Source organism: Hyaena hyaena, unplaced genomic scaffold (assembly GCF_003009895.1).
Source record: "Hyaena hyaena isolate Hyena2069 unplaced genomic scaffold, ASM300989v1 scaffold_1584, whole genome shotgun sequence".
NCBI lineage: Eukaryota > Metazoa > Chordata > Mammalia > Carnivora > Hyaenidae > Hyaena > Hyaena hyaena.
In genome coordinates this window covers 160174-181002 of record NW_024082220.1, presented here as the reverse complement: position 1 = coordinate 181002, position 20829 = coordinate 160174, and the positions used below count along the sequence as shown (strand labels likewise).

Sequence of the window (20829 nt, the reverse complement as noted above, 5' to 3'; positions counted from 1 at the left end):
TACAATGTGTGGGTCACTGTTATGAATGCTTTCCCTCCTGTAACTTCTATAATATTCATAACCATATGAATTAAGAATATTACTCTTATTCTATAGATGAGGAGATTATCCACATGAAGTTAAGTGACTCATGTAAATAGCAGTAGAATCAGGATTTGAACCTATGTAGCCTAGTTGCCATGACATGAATGCCTCCTACTGTAATATACTATTCCAAGAACCTCGTTATGGATACACACACACACACACACACACACACACAGGTGCCTTCTCATATTTTAAATTTATTTTACTTAATAAACCTGGTTTGATCATTTCTCATTTTTAAGTATTCTTTATATACAGTATAACTAAAGAGTGAAGATTCAAAGGTCTTAATAAGTTATACACAAACTCAATAATTTTATATGAGCCAATCTGATTCATTTAATGTAGACAACTGTTAGGATGGCAGCAGAACTCATTTCATTTTTTGCCTAGATCAAAAGGCATCTGTAAAAGAAATTATTGTGCAGAACTGGCATCTGTAAAAGAAATTATTGTGCAGAACTTCACTGTGTGCTAACATATGGAACATGAAACACCACATAGTGAAAAAGCATACTAGGGCAGAAAATAAATTAAATCTATTTAAAGATCATATCACCGTATATTATTTTAAAATAAACAAACTGAAACGTGAACCGATATTTGATTTGGAAAAGGTACGTAAATATAGTACAAACCTGCAAAATGGAATTTGAGGGCCTGGAATCTTGGGATTTAATAAATTGAAAAGCAAGAAAGGTTAGTAGTGGGCTAGGAATACTACTGAAATGATGTTAAATCACAGGAAATATAGCTTAAAAATTTTTTGCCTGATGAGATTTTATTTTTAAACTAATTTTTTATTTTAAAATTAAATTAAAATATAAAAACAAATCCCTTAATTTTTTGTTCTTTGAGACACTCTGTTACGATGTGAACTTTTTCTTAAAGGAGCTTTTCTAATTTCAGGAAGAAGATTGTCTCACAGATGAAGAGACCACAGAGATTTTCAGTAGAGACACATTTACAGTCTCCATTAAGCACGTCACACTCAAGTTACAGAAAAATAAATTTCAGCAATTCCCATTCAGACACGCTGTTTTTGCTGTGAATCAGGTATTTCAGTTAGTCCCATCATACTCATTACCATATGCACATGCCTTTACAGTACTCAGAGAATTGTTCCTGGAAATGTGTCTGTGACTCTTGCTCACTGTAATGAATAGCAGGTTAATTTTGAAATTATAATCTGTTTTTCTTTAAGTGGGCTGTCCATGCCCAGTGAGCTCTTGGTCTGAGATCAAGACCAGAGCTGAGATCAACAGTTGGATGCCACCCAGGTGCCCCCTGAAATTATAATCTTGAAGTATCTTAAAATTCAGATTCTGACAGTGCTTGGATCAAACACCAAGAACCCCTTCAATGAGGATTTTATTAAATTACATTAGCAGCAGTCATGCACTGATTTAGCATCTCTCTCAGAAGCTCAGCCTGTGCTGTAAGATTCTTTTCCCAGACACTCTCACCTACCCAGATTCCTGTGCATATCCTAACCTTAGAGACTGTGCTCTCAGACTAACGGAGAAGATACTCACAGGCTCCCTCCAGCTGCCAGGACTGGAAACTGGGTGTAAAGTAGCTGGCAAAGCATGTGTGGGAGGGAGGAAGCCAAATCCTGAGATATAGGTTAGTGATTCTGTGACCTCACCTCCCCAAAGAACTGCAATCTTCATGTCAGCTGTAGTGGGAATGATAGTTCTACACTTGGGGAACTGAGAATGGTTCTGAAAAATTTTAATTCCCAGGATCTATTAGAAGTTTCTAGTGAACATATCCAAAGGGACCACTGGAGTGTTTGAGAGACTCTTCCTTTTCCATTATTCCTGGAAATAAACAGGGTGCCACATGGAAGGAGGAAATGCTGAGGTCTGAGCCATGAAAGACCAGCAGAGAAGCACACAATCCTAACAGATTCTGTGCTTCCCTGAGAATTTCTCTTATGCCAATCTAATTGTTACTCCTCAGACCCAAGTCCCACCACCATTTAACTTATGAGCAGAGAGAAAGAATCCTACACAAATGACCCAAGGATTTTCTATTTTTCAAATTTTTGGTATCTGCAATACATTTTAAATTTTCAATAAATGCAAATAAAGGACATGTTACTAATAAGTGAGATTAAAAATTATTTGTCCACTTCCCCAACTCAAAACAAATTAACTAGAACACCTACATTTTTCTAGGAAAATACCTTTTACCAAAATTGACTTCAGTAAGATAGGGAACCTAAACAGGTTAAAATCCACAGAGAAAAGGAAGACATTTATCAGAGTCTCTCACAAATAAAAGCACCCAGATTTGATTGGCAGTCAGCTACTTCCATTGTTTTAAATACCAGATATTCTTACTCAATTCAGGAGCATTAAAGAGGAAGTAAAATTTCCAAATTATCTGTATACATCACATAAAATTCTGATACTGATCCTCTTGCTTTTGGCTCAGGTCAGGATCTCAAGGCTTGTGAGATCCAGCCCAGAGTGGGGGGTTGGAGGTGTAAAGGGCAGAGGGTTCTGCTCAGAGCCTGCTTGGGATTCTAGATCTAGCTCTCTGGCCCTCCCCACTTGCACTCCCTCCTGTGCTCTCAAAATAAATAAATTTTTAAAAACCTAATTTTCAAGGAAAATAGCCTTCCAAAATAACTGATAACAAAGATTTTTAAAAATTAAAATTGCAATGAAGTTTAGCAATTAAGGGCTTCAGCAAATACAGGTGCTTATATGGTAGGTCACAAAGGCATTTGGATTTATAATTCATCTCGACAGGTGTGGATCTGAATATCAAATTTAAAGAGAGAGACATTAATGAACACCCACAGAGGCAGAAGTGTTTGTTCCTTTAAAGCAACGTGCCACCCCTCCGCCCCCATAGCCCAGGGCCCGGGGAACGCCAGGGAACACAGTCCAGCGAATGGGGAGAAGTGACAATTCAGTGAAAAACCGATGAGCTAGTACCAAACTCCCCATTCCCCATAGACAGTTTTGCATTTTGCATTCTTGAGTCCATCACCGACACTTATCACCCCGTTTTTTTTTCTTTCATAGTTTATTGTCAAGTTGGTTTCCATATAACACCCAGTGCTCATCCCTACAAGTTCCCTCCTCCATGCCCATCACCCCGGCTTTTGCTTCTTAAACAAGGAGCTGTAACTGTCCAGGTCTCAGTCGCCCCGCCTCACGAGGGCCCCGAGCCCAGGTCCCCTGCTGCTCCGCTTCCCCCGCCGGAGCGCGTCTCCACCGCCCGCTACAAATGTTTCCCCGGGCACCGGGCTCAACTTGGCAAACACCGCCGCTCCCAACAGAAGCGGCCCACCCCTCCCTAACGTTGTTCCCAGTCTGGCTCCAAACCACACCAGCGGGACTGGGAGGAATCCAAAACCGGGACCCGAAACCGCCGCGCAGAAAGGACAAAGGTACTGGCAGCTCCCAGGAGGCAGACGGTGCGCCTGGCGCGACACAGCGCGCCCAGGCCCCGCCGGAACCCGCCGCGTCCTAGACCCGCCTCGGCCCCGCCCAGCGACTCACGCGCCTGCGCACTTTCCTGCAGACCCGGAATTGGGTCGCGCGGAGCAACTGTCGGCTCGGGAGAGTGTCTCCATTTTTCAGGTTCACACCAGAGGTCGCGCTCCTAAGGCCCCACCTCCACACCCAGGTTTCGGGGGTCGCTGGTAAGGTGAAATCTTTGAGTCCACTCGTCCCTTTCACTGCTCGCGGCGTGGCCTTAAGACGTTCCCGATCCCAGTCACTTGGTGCTGGTCCCGGGCGTCTGCATCGTTTCCGGTTAAAATCGCTCTCAGGCAGTTTCGGGCCAAGCCTTTCTGCCTTTGGCCCTTGCAGACCCCGATCGCCCTGCCAAGTCGTTTTTCCGCTCAGAACCTTTCTCTGACTCCCGAATCTCCCCCCTGTCTTCATCCCCAACCGCGTCCAGCACCGTCGCTACTCGGGAGGTGGAAGTAGCCCCCTCACCCCGCCGCAGGGAGGGCAGGGTGGGGACAGAGATGCCAGGGAAAGAGGCAGAAATCTGCAGCATCGGGGAGAAAGAACGGCTGGGACTGAAACAGAGGGTGCAAAAGAGTGGGGTCAGAATGTTGGAGGAATCGCGAGGGAGGGAAATAGAAATGGACAGAAGGACAGAAGAGAAATGACACAGAGAGACTTACACGGAGAACAAAACACGTAGTGGGCTGGGACGAAGCACCGGACCCAAACCCAGGTGAGCCCTGAATTGATTGGATATGGGGTATTACGTTGTGAAGTACTGATTTGTGGCCCTATGACCTCGTTCATCAAAAATTTGGTGAATTGTTCCAGTTATGCAGAAGAGATTGAGAGTTGTGAAACTAGGTGTTTCAGGCAAGTGCACTTTCTAAGTGTTGCATCAGAAGACAAGTCCATTTACAAACCCTTCTCGTCTAGAGGGCAGAGGCCTAGCTCAAACAGTTAATGGGGAAGACTTTCTGTAACCACATCGTGCTTTTTACAAAGGCCGTTATTAACAGTACTGTTTCTTTCGCCTCCCTTTTTTTATGGCTCATGGATTCTTTTCTAAATTGGGTGTATCCTCACACTTGTCTTAACACTAATTTCAGAATCCATTGGATAGCTTTTTAATTTCCAAATTATTTTCCCTCTTAATTTTATTGTGCAGATTATGAATTTATATACTTTCTACTCTATCATGTTGGAACCATTCTTTAATGTCTAGTAAATAACTATAATATTTTGTTACATATCCATTAAGGATGTTCATAATCTTTTAACACTCAAAACCTGTTTTGGCAGTTAATTTATTTTTAATTTTTTTACATTTATTTATTTTTGAGAAAGAAAAAACACAAGCGGGTAAGGAGCAGAGAGAAGGAGACACAGAATCTGAAGCAGGCTACAGGCTCTGAGCTATCAGCATAGAGTCGACGCAGGGCCCTCACTCACAAACTGTGAGATCATGACCTGACCCATAGTCAGATGCTTACCTGACTTAGCCACCCAGGCGCCCCTATGCAGTTAATTTAATATTCAACAGTTCTCTTCTTCCATTAAGTGATCTTTCAAATTACCGAGTTCTTTTTTTTTTTTTCCCCTGAGAGACAGAGAGAGAGACAGCGTGAGCAGGGTAGGGTCAGAGAGAGAGGGAGACACAGGATCCGAAGACAGGCTCCAGGCTCTGAGCTAGCTGTCAGCACAGAGCCCAACACGGGACTCGAACCCATGAACCGTGAGATCATGACCTGAACCGAAGTCGGACGCTTAACCGACTGGGCCACCCATGCGCCCCTTAAATTACGGAGTTCTGAACTGAAGTCTCCAGCTAAGTAGATATTCCCCTTCAGTCCCTCTGTCTTTCCTGTACAGATGTTGAAGGATGGGCTGGATTGATGTGGAACTTTTTCCAACAGAGTCCATCCATTCTTGATGCAGAGATTGCTCGGAGCTCATCTCCACCAGTGACCCTTTTTCATGTTTTTCAGGACTACTAACTATTTGTAATCTCATATGTTTTTTCTGCTTTTTTTCTGAAAAAGAGGGCTAAATGGGTTTGATTAAACCCATGAAAGAGAAGCTTCTCTTGTTCAGGAATATGAAAGGTAATCTGAAATTAGGACAAACTTTTTTTTTCCTTTAATTTACATCCCAGGTGGCATATAGTGCAATAATTTCAGGAGCAGAATCCAGTGATTCATCCTGTACATATAATACTCAGTGATCATCCCAACAAGTTTCCCTCTTAATGCCCCTTACCCACTTAGCTCATCCTACCACCCAGAACTCCTCTAGCAACCCTCAGTTTGTTCTGTTTTTAAGAGTCCTTATATTTTGTCTCCCTCTGTGTTTGTACATTAATTTTGCTTCCCTTACCTTATGTTTATCTGTTTTGTATCTTAAATTCCATATATGAGTGAAGTCATATGTCCTTTGTGTTTGTCTGACTGCTGATTTCACTTAGCATGATATACTCTAGTCCATCCATGTTGCAAATGGCAGGATTTCATTCTTTTTGATTGTCAAGTAATGCTCCATTGTATGTATATACCATATCTTCTTTATCCCTTATTCACTCGATGGATATATGGGCTCTTTTCATACTTCGGCTATTGTCAATAATGCTGCTATAAACATTGTGGTGCATGTGCCCCTTCAAAACAACATACCTGTATCCCTTGAATAAATACCTAGTAGTGCAATTGCTGGGTCATAGGGTAGTTCTAGTTTTAATTTTTTTAGGAACCTCCATACTGTTTTCCAGAGCGGCTGCACCAGTTTGCATTCCCACCAGCAGTGCAAGAGATCCTCTTTCTCTGCATCCTTCGCCAACATCTGTTGTTGTCTGAGTTGTTAATGTTAGCCATTCTGACAGGTGTGAGGTGGCATCTCATTGTGGTTTTGATTTGTATTTCCCTGATGGTGAGTGAAGTTGAGCATTTTTCTTTGTATCTGTTAGCTATCTAGATGTCTTCTTTGGAAAAGTATCTGTTCATATCTTTTGCCCATTTCTTCACTGGATTATTTTTTGGGTGTTGAGTTTGAGAAGTTCTTTATAGATTTTGGATACTAGCTTTCTCTCTGATATGCCCTTTGCAAATATCTTCCCTCATTCTCAGTTGCCTTTTAGTTTTGATGATTGTTTCCTTTGCAGTGCAGAAACTTTTTATTTTGATCAGTTCCCAAGAGTTCATTTTTGCTTTTGTTTCCCTTGCCTCTGGAGACATGTTGAGTAAGAAGTTCCTGCAGCCGAGGTCAAAGAGGTTTCGGCCTGCTTTCTCCTCTAGGATATTGATGGCTTCTTGTTTTACCTTTATGTCTTTCATCCATTTTAAGTTTATTTTTGTGTATGGTGTAAGAAAGTGGTCCAGGTTCATTCTTCTGCATGTTGCTGCAGAGTTTTCCCAGTTTCCCAGTTTCTCTGCTGAGGAGACTGTTTTTATTCCATTGGATATTCTTTCTTACTTTGTCAAATACTAGTTGGCCGTATGTTTGTGGGTCCATTTCTGGGTTCTCTGTTCTGTTCCATTGATCTGTGGGTCTCTTTTTGTGCCAGTACCATACTGTCTTGATGATTATAGCTTTGTAATACAGCTGGAAGTCCAGAATTCTGATGCCTTTAGCTTTAGTTTTCTTTTTCAGGATTGCTTTGGCTATTTGGGGTCTTTTGTGGTTTCATACAAATTGTAGGATTGTTTTTTATAGCTCTGTGAAGAATGCTGGTGTTATTTTGACACAGATTGCATTGAATATGTAGATTGCTTTGGGCAGTATCAACATTTTAACAATATTTGTTCTTCCAATCCATGAGCTTGTAATATTTTTCCATTTTTTTGTGTATTCTTCAATTTCTTTCATAAGCTTTCTATACTTTTCAGTGTATTGATTTTTCACCTCTTGGGTTAGGTTTATTCCTAGGTATTTTATGGGTTTTGGAGCAGTTGTAAATGGATCAATTCCTTGATTTCTCTTTCTGCTACTTCATTATTGGTGTATAGAAATGCAATAGATTTCTATGCATTGATTTTATATATGCTACTTTACTGAATTCATGGATAAGTTCTAGCAGTTCTTTGGTGGAATCTTTGGGATTTCCATATAAAGTGTTGAGTTGTCTGTGAAGATTGAAAGTTTGACTTCCTCCTTGGTGATTAGGATGCCAGGACAAGCCCTTTCTACTTAACACTGTACAGGCCACCATTACAGAATTTACTTACACCCTGTTCTGCTCACTCACCTCAGACTTCCTAAGGGTAACTTGGTAAAATTACTCCCCTTCTGAGACCCAGTGCACCCACCTATAACATGGAGACAATAGACTAAGAATTCTAAACCTGAGCTAATAAGATCCCTGAAATGATTTTCAAAGTTGGGCATGGGGTTGTCTTTGGCAGTTTTCTGGGAGAGGGTATGCAGTTATCATTAGAGTTTACCGTGTGACCCAGTTCCCAAAATAATGAAAACCACTTAGAACGAGGCAGGAGCATAGTCTTAGAAACTGAGGCATGCCTCTTTCAGCTCCACCCTGTCTGTGTATCATAGCTAAATCTTAAAAATTTGATTGTGTCACCTTTTGACATTAAACCTTCTCATGGCTTCCCATCAACCGTCAGAAAAAAGATCTAAACTCACAGTATAGTTACCAGGGCGTTCTGCACCTTGGGTAGCCCTTAAGAGTTGTTCCAAATTGATGGAGTAGACAGGCTTCTGTGTCCTGCATCAACCATTCATTGGATGCTGGCTGCCTAGGGAGGGGCCAAGAACATGAATGAGGCAATTCCCTTTGGCCCAGTGCCAGGTAGACAGGACAATGCAGTTTCAGTAGAATGTGGAGGTTTCAGCAGGAGGGGAGGGCTTTGTGAAGAAATAGGTGGAAAATACATTTGGTGGACCCCAGATAGGAATTTATTATCCCTGCATCCCTCCTGTTGCAGTGGGAAGCAAAGGACTGTTTTCCTCCCATAGTGAGGTTCTCCCCATCTGTATATTGTGGCAGAGGAAGGGGTTATGTTATCAACATTAAACAACATACCGTTTGTCACACAGTATAATCTTTTTTTTTTTTTTAATTTTTTAATGTTTTATTTATTTCTCGGAGAGAGAGAGAGAGACAGCGTGAGCAGGGGAGGGTCAGAGAGAGAGGGAGTGACAGACTCTGAAACAGGCTCCAGGCTCTGAGCTGGCAGTCAGCACAGAGCCCGACTTGGGGCTCGAAAACCACACATCGCGAGATCACGACCTAAGCGAAAGTCGGACGCTTAACCGACTAAGCCACCCAGGCGCCCCGCACACAGTATAATCTTACCTGAGAAAGAAGACCGGAAGAAGAGGGAAAAAAGGAGGAATGGCTCTTTTCCAGGTAAAAATCATGTTTTTCATTCATTGTTCTTCTTCCTAAACTGTCACACTTTGGACTTGTTACTCTTCTGTGTCTCAGAGGTGTCCTGCCTATGGTATTTACTCACCCCCAGAGCCCTCTCCCAGTCTCCTCCCATCTCCATGCAGATTCCATCTCACTGTGACCCAGTGACGTGGAACATGGGAAGATGCTCCTTTTATGTGGTCATGCTGTGAAGGATTTTCTTCCCAGGCAAGGACTGGAGATGGGGAGCAGGCTCTGTGGTGTCCATGAGGTTGGGCAGTAAAGATTCCTCAGAAACACCTTCTGCATGCCTTTTCAGCTCATATAAACCAGGATTAAAGAGATTACTATGTAAGTAGTGTATTAATGTGCACAAGTACCTGAGAAACCCTGGCAAATAAGACGACATGGGAAAGTCTCGCTTTAGATACACCAACAGGTTGAGTGAAAGGATGGAAAAAGATATTCCATTCAGATAGTGATGAAACCTAGCTGAGTAGTTATACACGTATCAGACCAAATAGACTTAAGTTGTAAAATTGTTACCAAAGATGTTGAAGGACATTATATATTGAAAAAAGAGCTAATCGTCAAGAAATTAAAGCAACTATAAACAACATGTACATAACAGCAAAGCCCTCAATTTTTTGAAGCAAAAATTGAAGAGATAGTTCTACTATAATAGTGGGAGCCTATATGCTCCCTTTTTAATAATGGATAGAACAACCAGACATCAATAATAGAGGACTGTGCAACACTAAACCAGCTAACCTCAGCAGACATATATAGAACATTCCACCCAACAAAAACACTGCACTCAGAATTGGGAATAGAAGGGTACTTGTTCAGTCTGAAAAAGGATGTTATAAAAATTCCATAGCTAACATCATACTCATTGGTGAGCAACTGAAAACTTGCCTCTAATATCAAGAACAAAACAAGTATGCCCCATCTTGCCACCACATATCAACACCAGTGGAAGTTTTTATTAGAGAAAATAGGATAAATAAAATGTGTCAGAATTGGAACAGAAATCGATCTATTTCTATTCATAGTATACATGATCTTATATTTAGAAATAAGAATCCTCAATTAGAATGAATTCATTGAAGTTACAGAATACAATATCAACACTTAAAATTCAGTTGCATTTCCGTACATAGCAATCAACAGATCGAAAGTAAGTAAACAATTCCATTTACAAGAGCAAGAAAACAAATGGAAATAAATTTATCCAAAGAAATGGAAGGTTTATACACACTGAAATTTCATACAAAGTTGTTGAGGAAAATTAAAGAAAACCTAAAAAATGTCAAGATCTCCTGTGTCTGTGGCTTGGAAGACCTTAAAATGGCAGTATTCCCCAGAGCAATATAAAGGGTAATGCAGTGCTCAACAAAATCCCAACAGCATGTTTTGCCCAGATGAGAAACTTGGTTCTAAAACTCACATAGAATTGGTAAGGATGCCAAATATCCAAAATAAATTTGAGAAAGAACAATATTGGAGGACCTAGAATTCTCAACATCAAACCTGACTACAATAACTTTGAGTAATAAAAACTGTAATTGCATCAGAGGCTAGAAATACAGATGAAAGTGACAGAATTACAAGTCTGCCAAAAACACTGGAAAAAGAACAGTCTCTTCAATGGTACTGGCACAACTAGATATCCATGTGAGAATGAAATTGAAACTGCCTTGTACCATAGAAGTAAATGAATTCAGAATTAATCAATGGCTACAGGTAAGGTGTAAAACTATAGAAGTCTTAAATGAAAACATAGAGGTAAATCTTCATGACCTTAGCATTGGCAGTAGATTTTTATATATGATATCAAAAGCAAAAGAGAAAAAGACTAAGTAGATGAATTGATTGCTTTCACAATTAATCATGTCTGTGCACTGAAGAACATTATCACATAGGTGAAACTACCAACTGGGAGGAAATAATTTGCAAATCACAAATCTAGTAAGGGTCCAGAACCTAGAACTATGTAAAGAACTTCTACAACTCAACAACCAAAATACAAAGAGCCCAATTTGTAAAATAAATGATTTTAATAGACATTTCTCCATAGAAGATATACAAATGAAACAAGCACATGAAGAGATTTCAATGAAAATAGTCATTAGTAAGATGCAAAGTCAAAACCATAATGAGATATCATTTCACACCCAGCAGGATGAAAACCAGGATGTTTTGTTTTATAACAAAAACAACAACAAATAAGTGTTGGTAAAGATGTCATGTAGAATCATGACACATTGCTGTTAAAATGTTGTAGCTGCTGTGGAAAACTGTGATCAATTCTCAAAATATTAAATCATGTGACCCAGTAATTCCACTCCTAGGTATATATCCAACAGACTTTAAAACAGATATTCAAACAACTGAATATATTCATAGCAACTGACTAATATTAGCCAAAGGTGGTAACAACTAAATGCCCATTAGCAGTTGAGTGAATATAGTCTAGGCCTGCCATGGAATACTCTGGAGCCATCAGAAAGGAAGTATACTCCTGATACATACTATATCATGGATGAACCCCAACATTATTCTAAGTGAGAGAAGCCAGATACAAAACGTCACATTTTTTATCCCATTTCATTTACATGGAAAGAGCCAAAATTGGCCAATTCATAGAGACAAAGTAGCAGTGGTTGCCAGGGACGGGGGAATAGGAAGCAACTGCTTAATGGGTAGTCTTTCCTTTGGGGATGATAAAAATGTTTTGGGTCTAGACAGAGGTGATATTTATGCAACATTGTGAATGCACTAAATGCTCCTGAATGGTACTTTAAAATGGCTAATTGTATGTTAAGTGTAGCTCTTCAAAATTATCTTACTCAGATCAAAGAACATTCAATCCAGCCAAGTCAGTCTTTACGTTATCTCTGCTTCTCTAATTTTGTGTCGAATAAGAACACATTATCTGTCCATTTGGTGAAATGTGTTTTCCTTTCAGGGACGGTTGACCTTCAGGGATGTGGCCATAGCATTCTCTCAGGAGGAGTGGGAGTGCCTGGACCCCGCTCAGAGGGCCTTGTACAGGGACGTGATGCTGGAGAACTACAGGAACCTGGTCTCCCTGGGTGAGGACAGCTTCCTTCCAGAAGTTGGTAATTACTTTTTATGTCTTTGCTTTTTCTTTTGAGAGCCCCTGACTTGATCATAGGAGTTTCAAATCCCTGTTCCTAAGGGAGTGATTGCAGCTGTTTTTTTTTTTTTTTTTAATTTTATTTATTTATTTTTTTTATTTATTTCTAGGAGAGAGAGAGAGAGAGAGAGAGACAGCGTGAGCAGGGGAGGGTCAGAGAGAGAGGGAGTCACAGACTGAAACAGGCTCCAGACTCTGAGCTGGCAGTCAGCACAGAGCCCGACGCGGGGCTCGAACCCACGAACCGCGAGATCATGACCTAAGCGAAAGTCGGATGCTTAACCGACTAAGCCACCCAGGCGCCCCTGATTGCAGCTGTTTTGGTTGAGAATGGAAAGGCTTCCTAATGCGGCAAATGGACTCTAACTTCCCTTTCCTTCAGAAGTTCTGCATTCCTGCATGTTTAGGTGGTTGCAGAACTTAGCAGTCAGAAAAGCTTAAGGGAGGGAACTGGTGATGAGAAGCATTGGGTGTGATATGTAAGTGATGAATAACTAAATTCTACTCCTGAAACCAGTTTTACAATCTCTGTTAACTAACTAGAATTTAAATAATAATCTGGGAGTCTGGGAAGTGGGATTTAAAAATCCTCAAATTCTTAGTAAAGTCAAATTTCACCAAAATCTTTAAAGATAAGGCTCATAGACAATAAAATTACTTAAAGTTGGGGGAAAAAAAGGAAACCTTATGGTGAGTTTTTAAAAATATCTGATTCTGTGGTCTTACCCTTGCGCTTTTTGTTGAGGAGTTCTTAGAAAAGACCTAGATCTCTGCATACCTAAAACAGTCCTTAAGCATTCAAGCAGTCAGTTGACTAATTTTTGAAATATGTTCTACACCCACATAAAATGAATGTACTTTCTTCTTTGCTGAACAAAGAGCTGTGAATGTGTTCTGAAAGAGCAGAGCAGATCATGTTCTGTTTTTCTTTATAAGTGGAAATCTCTGCTTCAGCTGAATATCATCTCTATCAATCTCTTCCCAGGGGAAAAGCCCTCTTCCCACATAGTGAAGTGAATATGGGGGACATCCAGACAGGTGGGAATGTACTGTGATGTGAGCACAAGTTAGAGCTCAGATGGGCAGAGAGTAAGCAGCTCCAGTAAATATTGTTTGGGAAGGATCTGTGGGAAAATACAAGTTTATTTCTTAGGAGCTTTCAAAGGAAATCCTCCTTCATCCCACACACATTTCTGATTCTGTTATTCCAATGTTTAAACTCCCACTGTTAGGACCTACAACATTGTTACCTGGCCCCTCTGACCATACTGGTTCCGAGGTATGAGCGGGACTGAGATGACTGTCCCTAACGAGTCTTTCCCCTGATCTCTTGGTTCTCATTCCATACAGGTCAGAGGTGAGGCTTCTGTAGTGCATAGCTCAGGACCTATTCACTTTCCGTTTCCATTTTGTATCCCTGGAAGAACTTCTCAGGAGACACACAAAATGTAATATCTATCTAATAAAGTAGAGCTAAAGTCTATCTCTTTCTTTCCTGGGCCTATCTGGATGTGGATAATTCCAAAAAGTGAAAATCCAAAATTAGATGTAGGTTAAATACAATATAGCTTACTGATAATCTTTTCTGTAGGAAAAACATGTATCATTCTACAGATGTTTATTGCATTCCTGGTTATACGGAAAGCACTGTATTGATAATTTTTGGGCTGTGTTGTGTTTTGTTTGTTTTAAGAATTCAAGAGGCAGCAGCAGTTTTTGATTTTAAGTAATCTCTGTACCCATTGTGGGGTCTGAACTCACAACTGCAAGGTCAAGGGTTGCATGCTCTACCAACTGAGCCAGCCAGGCATCCCTCTTTTTTTTATTCTTTTGATCTCTTCAACCATTTCTGCCAGCATCACCTCAACTTCCTGCCTCTGGGGACCACCAGTATGTTCTCTGTATCTAAGAGGGGTTGTTTTCGTTTTTTTTAAGATTCCACATATAAGAAATTATACTGTATTGGCCTTTGACTCATTCCTCTTAGCATAATGTCCTCAAGGTCATTATGTTGTCACAGATGACAAGATTCTATTCTTTTTTATGGCTGGATAATATTGTGTTGTATACACACAACTTTACCCATTCACCCATCAATGGACACTCAGACTGTTTCTGAATCTCACTTATTGTAAACAATGCTTCGGTGAACATCAGAATGCTTTTATCTTTTGAGTTAGTATTTTTGTTTTCTTCAGATAAATACTCAGAAGTAGAATTGGTGGATCCACAGTAGTTTTCTTGGCTATACCATTGGCTCCCAGCAACAGTGCACAAATTCTCTACCCCATCACCAACACATGTTGTTTCTCGTCTTTTTAATAACTGCTATTCTAGGGGCACCTGGGTAGCTCAGTCAGTTGAGCGTCCCACTTCGGCTCAGGTCATGATCTCCTGGTTGGTGGATTCGAGCCCCGCATCGGGCTCTGTGCTGACAGCTAGCTCAGAGCCTGGAGCCTTCTTCAGATTCTATGTCTCCCTCTTTCTCTGAGCCTCCCCTGCTCATACTGTCTCTCAGAAATAAATAAAAAACATTAAAAAAAAATTTTTTTTAAGTAACTGCCATTCTAATGGGTGTGAAGTGATATCTCACTGTGGTTTTGATTTGCATTTCCTTGATGATAAATGATGTTGAGCATCCTTTCATGGTCCTGTTGGCCATCTCTAGGTCTTTGGAAAATATCTATTCAGATCTTCTGCCCATTTCTTAAATTGGATTATTTGAGCATTTTTGAGCTGTGTTTTGGATTATTAGCCCCTTATCAGATGCATGATTTGCTAATATTTCTCCCATTTAGTAGGCTGCCTTTTCATTTTGCTGAAAGTATTTCCTTTGCTGTGCAGACAATTTTTTGGTTGATATAGTCCCACTTATTTTTGCTTTTGTTGGTTTTTCTTTTGGTGTCAAAAGTCAAAACAAACAAATCTGCTCAGACCTGTTTTAAGGAGCTTCTTACCCTCTATCTTTTCTTTTAGGAGTTTTATGGTTTCAGGTCTTAGATTTGAGTCTTTAATCCATTCTGAGTTAATTTTTGTGTTTGGTGTCAGCCAGTGGTCCAGTTTTCCCAGAAGCATCTATTGAAGAGATTGTGCTTTCCCATTGTACAGTCATGTCTCCTTTGTTGTAAATTAATTGACCATGTGTGTAAGTTTATTTCTGGGCTCTATTCTGTTCTGGTGATCTATGTGTTTATCTTTATGCTAATACCATACTGTTTTAATTACCACAATTTGTAATCAGGGAGTTTGAAATCAGGAAATGTGATTCATATATTTTTGTTCTTCTTTCTGAAGATGCTGAGGCATTTGGATTCTTTTGTGGTTCCATACAAATTTTAGGATTTTTCTAGGTTTTTAAGTGGATGTAAATTTTCAACATATTTTTGTAAGTATGAAAGAGTATGATTGCTAAATCACATTTTGTGGTATGTTTAATTCTGTAAGAAACTGCAAACTGTCTTCTAAAGTGGTGCACCATTTTGCATTCTCACCAGCAATTAATGAGAATTCTTACTACTACACATCCTCACTAGTATTTGGTGTTACTGTTCTGGATTTTGGCCATTCGCATAAATGTGTACAGTGATATCTCATTGTTGTAACACATTTTCCTCAGTTAAATCTATGGCATTCTTTAAGCTGAAAATTTGTGATATCATGAGAATATACTTTTTTAAGTTACTGCCTTAGTCACAGAAATATGAGATTTATTTGTCATTGCTTTTTATATAATAATACATTATTTGGGGGTATCGGGGTCGCTCAGCCGATTAAATGTCAGATTCTGGATTTTGGCTTAGGTCATCTCACAGTTCTTGAGTTTGAGCCCTGCATTGGGCTCTGTGCTGACAGTGTGGAGCTTGCTTTTGATTCTGTCTCTATCCTTCTCTCTGCCCCACTCCAACCTCTTTTCTTTCTCTAAGTAAATAAATAGACTTAAAAGAATTTTTTGTACATGTCTCCTGGAACATGTGTATATTATATAACTCCCTTGAGTATATACCTAGTAATGGAATTCATGGGATATTCAATTTGATAATTTTTGAGCAAATACTAAAATAGATGGCAGCCTATAGTCTTCCTATAATACTATACTGTCTCCCTGTTGAATGTTTTCCACTTTTCTCTCATACCAAAACTATATATTCTTACAGGATGAGTCAGTATTATGCCTGTTGCCAAATTAGTTCCTTTTACCAGGGTCAGGTGTTTAACTTATAACACAATCATGTTCCCATAGCTGTGGAAGCACAAGCACTATCGCCACATGGCCCATTACACCTTGTGCTTCACTCTTGATTTTCCAAATCCAAGTCCTAGCCTTTCCTCAGATTTTTCACTACTCTAAACAAAGCATACTGTTATCTCCAGGTATATTAATTTTGAGCACAAAAGCACCTCAGTGTCCATAGGACCTCCCCACACTGCAGAAAGACCCCTCTTCATACATAACACATATTGCTCAGGACTGCAACTTGATCTGGTGTTTAATAATAATGTGTGTTTAATAATGTATGAGGACATGATGAAAGAAACAAGACATTATTACAAGAAATCTGTATAGTATAATCTAAAAACTGATAGATCTAGGGGCGCCTGGGTGGCTCAGTCAGTTAAGTTTCCCACTTAGGCTCAGGTCATGATCTCACGGTTTGTGGGTTCAAGCCCCCACGTCGAGCTCTGTGCTGACAGCTCAGACCCTGGAGTCTGCTTCAGATTCTGTGTCTCCCTCCTTCTCTGACCCTCCCCTGCTCACGCTGTCTCCCTCTCGCAAATAAATAAAAACATTAAAAAAATAAAATTTAAAAAAATTGATAGATCTAGCAGGTTAAGTTAATAAATAACCACAGTTACACAAAATAATAGTCTCTGGAATTCTAAAGAATTCTTCCTTGAGAACTAAAGACAGAATATACATTCCATAAGGAACATACAGTATGAAAGATTTGTTGAGAATCACTGAATTATGAAATATCGGGTTCAGGTAAACACACATTTTTATAAAGATTAGGAATTAAGGAAAACAGACATCTCTATGATTTCATGCACAGTTGTATAATAGCCAGTGTATAGATGAGCTCTCTAATCATGAAATTTCATTTCATTATCCAGTTATATGGCCAAAAAATACGGATAGTGTATAATATGTGTTTGGAAAAATTACTTTAAAATTATGAGAAATTATTAATATGGAAAAATTTATTTTAAAAAACTTAAAAATATTGTATTTACAATAGTATTTGAAGACCATCTTGAGAAACTTCCTGTGTTCAGTATAAAGTGTTATTTGGTTGTGTAATTATGTGATTCAGTATAAAATTTTCCCTTCCAACTCTATTTGATAGGAGGCCCTTCTGATGGATCTGCTGTCAAGGAATTATCACCAACAGAGGACATTAATAAAGGAGACTTTTACCACTTAGTGATATTGGAAAGAAATGGAAGTCATGACATCAAGGAATTTGATCTCAGGGAAGTCTGGGAAAATATCCATGAGTTTGAAAGTCAGTGGGGATATAAAGCAAATTATAAAGAAGTGCCTTTAACCCATTACAAAAATTTCACTAGTAGAAAAGATCAACAGCTTAATCAATCCTCGGTTACCCTTCCTGAAAAGCGGAGTGTTTCTGTGAGAAATAATACATACCAGTATTTCAAGGATGATGAGCCATTTATGAGGAATTTGTTAAAAGTGGACAATAACCTGCGTGGTGCTGGAAACCAATACATGAACTGCCTGGAAAATACAATTGGATTAAGTCTGGCTGAACTGCAGAGATTGCACAGTGAGGAGAAAATGTATGGATGTAATCCAATTGAGAAGTGTGTTAGCAGTGGTTCCTCAGTGTCACCACTTGAAAGAATTCCTCCCAGTACCAAAAACATTTGGAATAAATCTAGGAAGATTTTTAAATATCATTCGTTACCTACACACAAGAGAGCACACACCAGAGGAAAATCTTACAAATGTAATGATTGTGGGAAGGCTTTTAGCAAAAGCTCAAACCTCATGAGTCATGAGAGAATTCATTGTGGACAGAGACCTCACAAATGTAATGACTGTGGCAAAGCCTTTACAGACCGTTCAAATCTTACTCGACATAAGAAAATCCATACTGGAGAGAAACCTTATAAATGTAATGAGTGCGGCAAAGCATTTACCCAGTGTGCAAACCTTACTAGTCATCAGATAATACACACTGGAGAGAAACCACACAAATGTAATGTGTGTGACAAGGCTTTTAACCAAAGTTCAAGCCTTATGGCACATCGGAGAATTCATACAGGGGAAAAACCTTATAAATGTAATAAGTGTGATAAGGCTTTTATTAAACGTTCAGACCTTTGGGGTCATGAAAGAACTCATACTGGAGAGAAACCTTACAAATGTAGTGAGTGTGGCAAAGCCTTTGCTGAGCGCTCAAATCTTACTCAACACAGAAAAATCCATACCGGAGAGAAACCTTACAGATGTAACGAGTGTGGCAAAGCTTTTACCCAGTTTGCATCTATTACTAGGCATCAGAAAATCCACACTGGGGAGAAACCACACAAATGTAATGTGTGTGACAAGGACTTTATCCAAAGTTCAAACCTTATGGCACATCAGAGAATTCATACAGGAGAAAAACCTTATAAATGTGATAAATGTGATAAGGCTTTTATCAAACGTTCAGACCTTTGGGGTCATGAGAGAACGCATACTGGAGAGAAACCTTACAAATGTAGTGAGTGTGGCAAAGCATTTACCCATTTTGCAACCCTTAGTACACATCAGAAAATCCACACTGGAGAAAAACCACACAAATGTAATGTGTGTGACAAGGATTTTATCCGAAGTTCAAGCCTTATGAGACATCGAAGGGTTCATACAGGAGAAAAACCTTATAAATGTAATAAATGTGATAAAGCTTTTATCAAACGTTCAGACCTTTGGAGTCATGAGAGAACGCATACTGGAGAGAAACAAATGTAGTGAGTGTGGCAGAGCCTTTAACGAAGCATTCATATCTTACTCACATAAGAAAATCCATATGGGAGAGTGTGGCACAGCTTTAACCCAACTGCAAAACTTACGAGGCATCAGAAAATACATGGTGAAAAGAAAAGAGTATAAGCCAAGTATGTGTGGCAGTGCTTTTATTCAAAGCTCAACTTTTGGGGATCATCGAAGAACTCATCGTAGAAAGAAACCTTGCAGATAAAATGAGCAAGTGTTCAAGTCTTACTCAACATCAGAGATTCCATCATGGAGAAGAACCATATGAAACTAATGTATGTGGGAGAGCTTGTAACCAGGACTCACACCTCACCTGGTATCAGAATATAAATCTCCAAAAGAAGGCACACAAATGGAATGTATGGCAAGGCTTATCCAAAGCTTATACCTTTGGAACATAATTCTTTCCAGAGAGAAATCTTACAAATGGAATGAGTGTGATCAGCTTTATAAAAGTATACAACTTGGGGAAGAGGGTAAAAATAAATGAATGGGATTAAGAGGTATAGACTCCCAGTGATTTAAAAAAAAAAAAAGTACAACTTTGTGGTCCTGAAAGAATTCACAACAAATAATTCATACTGGATAGAAACATTACAAATGTAATGAAGGTGATAATTTATTTAGTCTATTCTTTCAGTGGACTACCACAAGAAAATTCATACTAGGGGGAACTAGATTTATTTTGAGCATTAACCAGGGCACCTGGGTGGCTCAGTTGGTTAAGCGTCCCACTTTGGCTCAGGTCATGATCTCGCGGTTTGGGGGTTCGAGCTCTGCATTGGGCTCTGTGCTGACAGCTCAGAGCCTGGAGCCTGCTTCAGATTCTGTGTCTCCCTCTCTCTCTGACCCTCCCCTGCTCACGCTGTGTGTGTGTGTCTGTCTCTCTCAGAAATAAATAAAACATTTAAAAAATATTTTGAGTATTAACCAATCTTAGATGTTAAAGTCCATAAAAAATTAAAATTATTTAAAATTCATGAGATGAAGTGTGTCAGTGCAACAAGTATATCTGTGGAAAGACCTAATCTTCTGTTTAAATCTCTTTTAAAGATTTTATTTCCGTCTACGTTCATCATGGGGCTCAAACTCACAACTGCACGATCAAGAGTCACATGCTCTTCCAACTGAGTCAGATAGGCACCCCTATAACCTTTTTTTTTTTTTTACTACATTATTTTATATTCTTGGGGCACCTGGTTGGCTCAGTCAGTTAAGTGTCTGTCTTTGGTTCAGGTCATGATCTTACAGTTCATGGGTTTGAGCCCCACCTCAAGCTCTGTGCTGACAGCTCAGAGCCTGAGCCTGTTTTGAATTCTGTGTCTCCCTCTCTGCCCCTCCCCCACTCACACTGTCTCTTTCCCTCTTTCAAAAGTAAAATTTTATTTAATATTCTTTGAGGCAACAGTATTATTGAGGACTTAAAACCTCATGTTTGGAATCCACTGATGTTATACTTTCATTACATGTGTTTCATTTTTCAACCATGGTGGTCTTAGAAAGCACTGGTAAGGAACCTATTTGATTAGGTGGTGCTTAGTCATACTATATAACCGGGAAAAACTAGGATGCTAATTTCAAGATACAGTATAGTATAAATTTGAGAGCATGGGGAGTGGCAGGGAATAGATGTAAAACTGCTGTCTAAATTGCCATGTTTTCTATGGTCACAGTCACTTCTCTGGGTTCGTTGATATCACTGAGACTTCGTTGATTTTATTACAGGGAAGGATTACTCTTT

At 39.5% G+C, this 20829-nt stretch overlaps 1 protein-coding gene across 1 annotated transcript in view; it reads left to right on the top strand.

Annotated features, from left to right (window-relative positions):
• The window catches only part of LOC120226096 (zinc finger protein 665-like), a 73064-nt gene extending 53440 nt beyond the window's left edge, over positions 1 to 19624 (top strand). Inside the window, 2 exon segments of the mRNA XM_039224305.1 lie at positions 18022 to 19054; positions 19056 to 19624. Of these exon segments, the coding sequence (XP_039080236.1) occupies positions 18022 to 19054; positions 19056 to 19293 (1271 nt within the window). The 3' untranslated portion in view covers positions 19294 to 19624.
• Positions 19625 to 20829: the final 1205 nt, after the last annotated feature.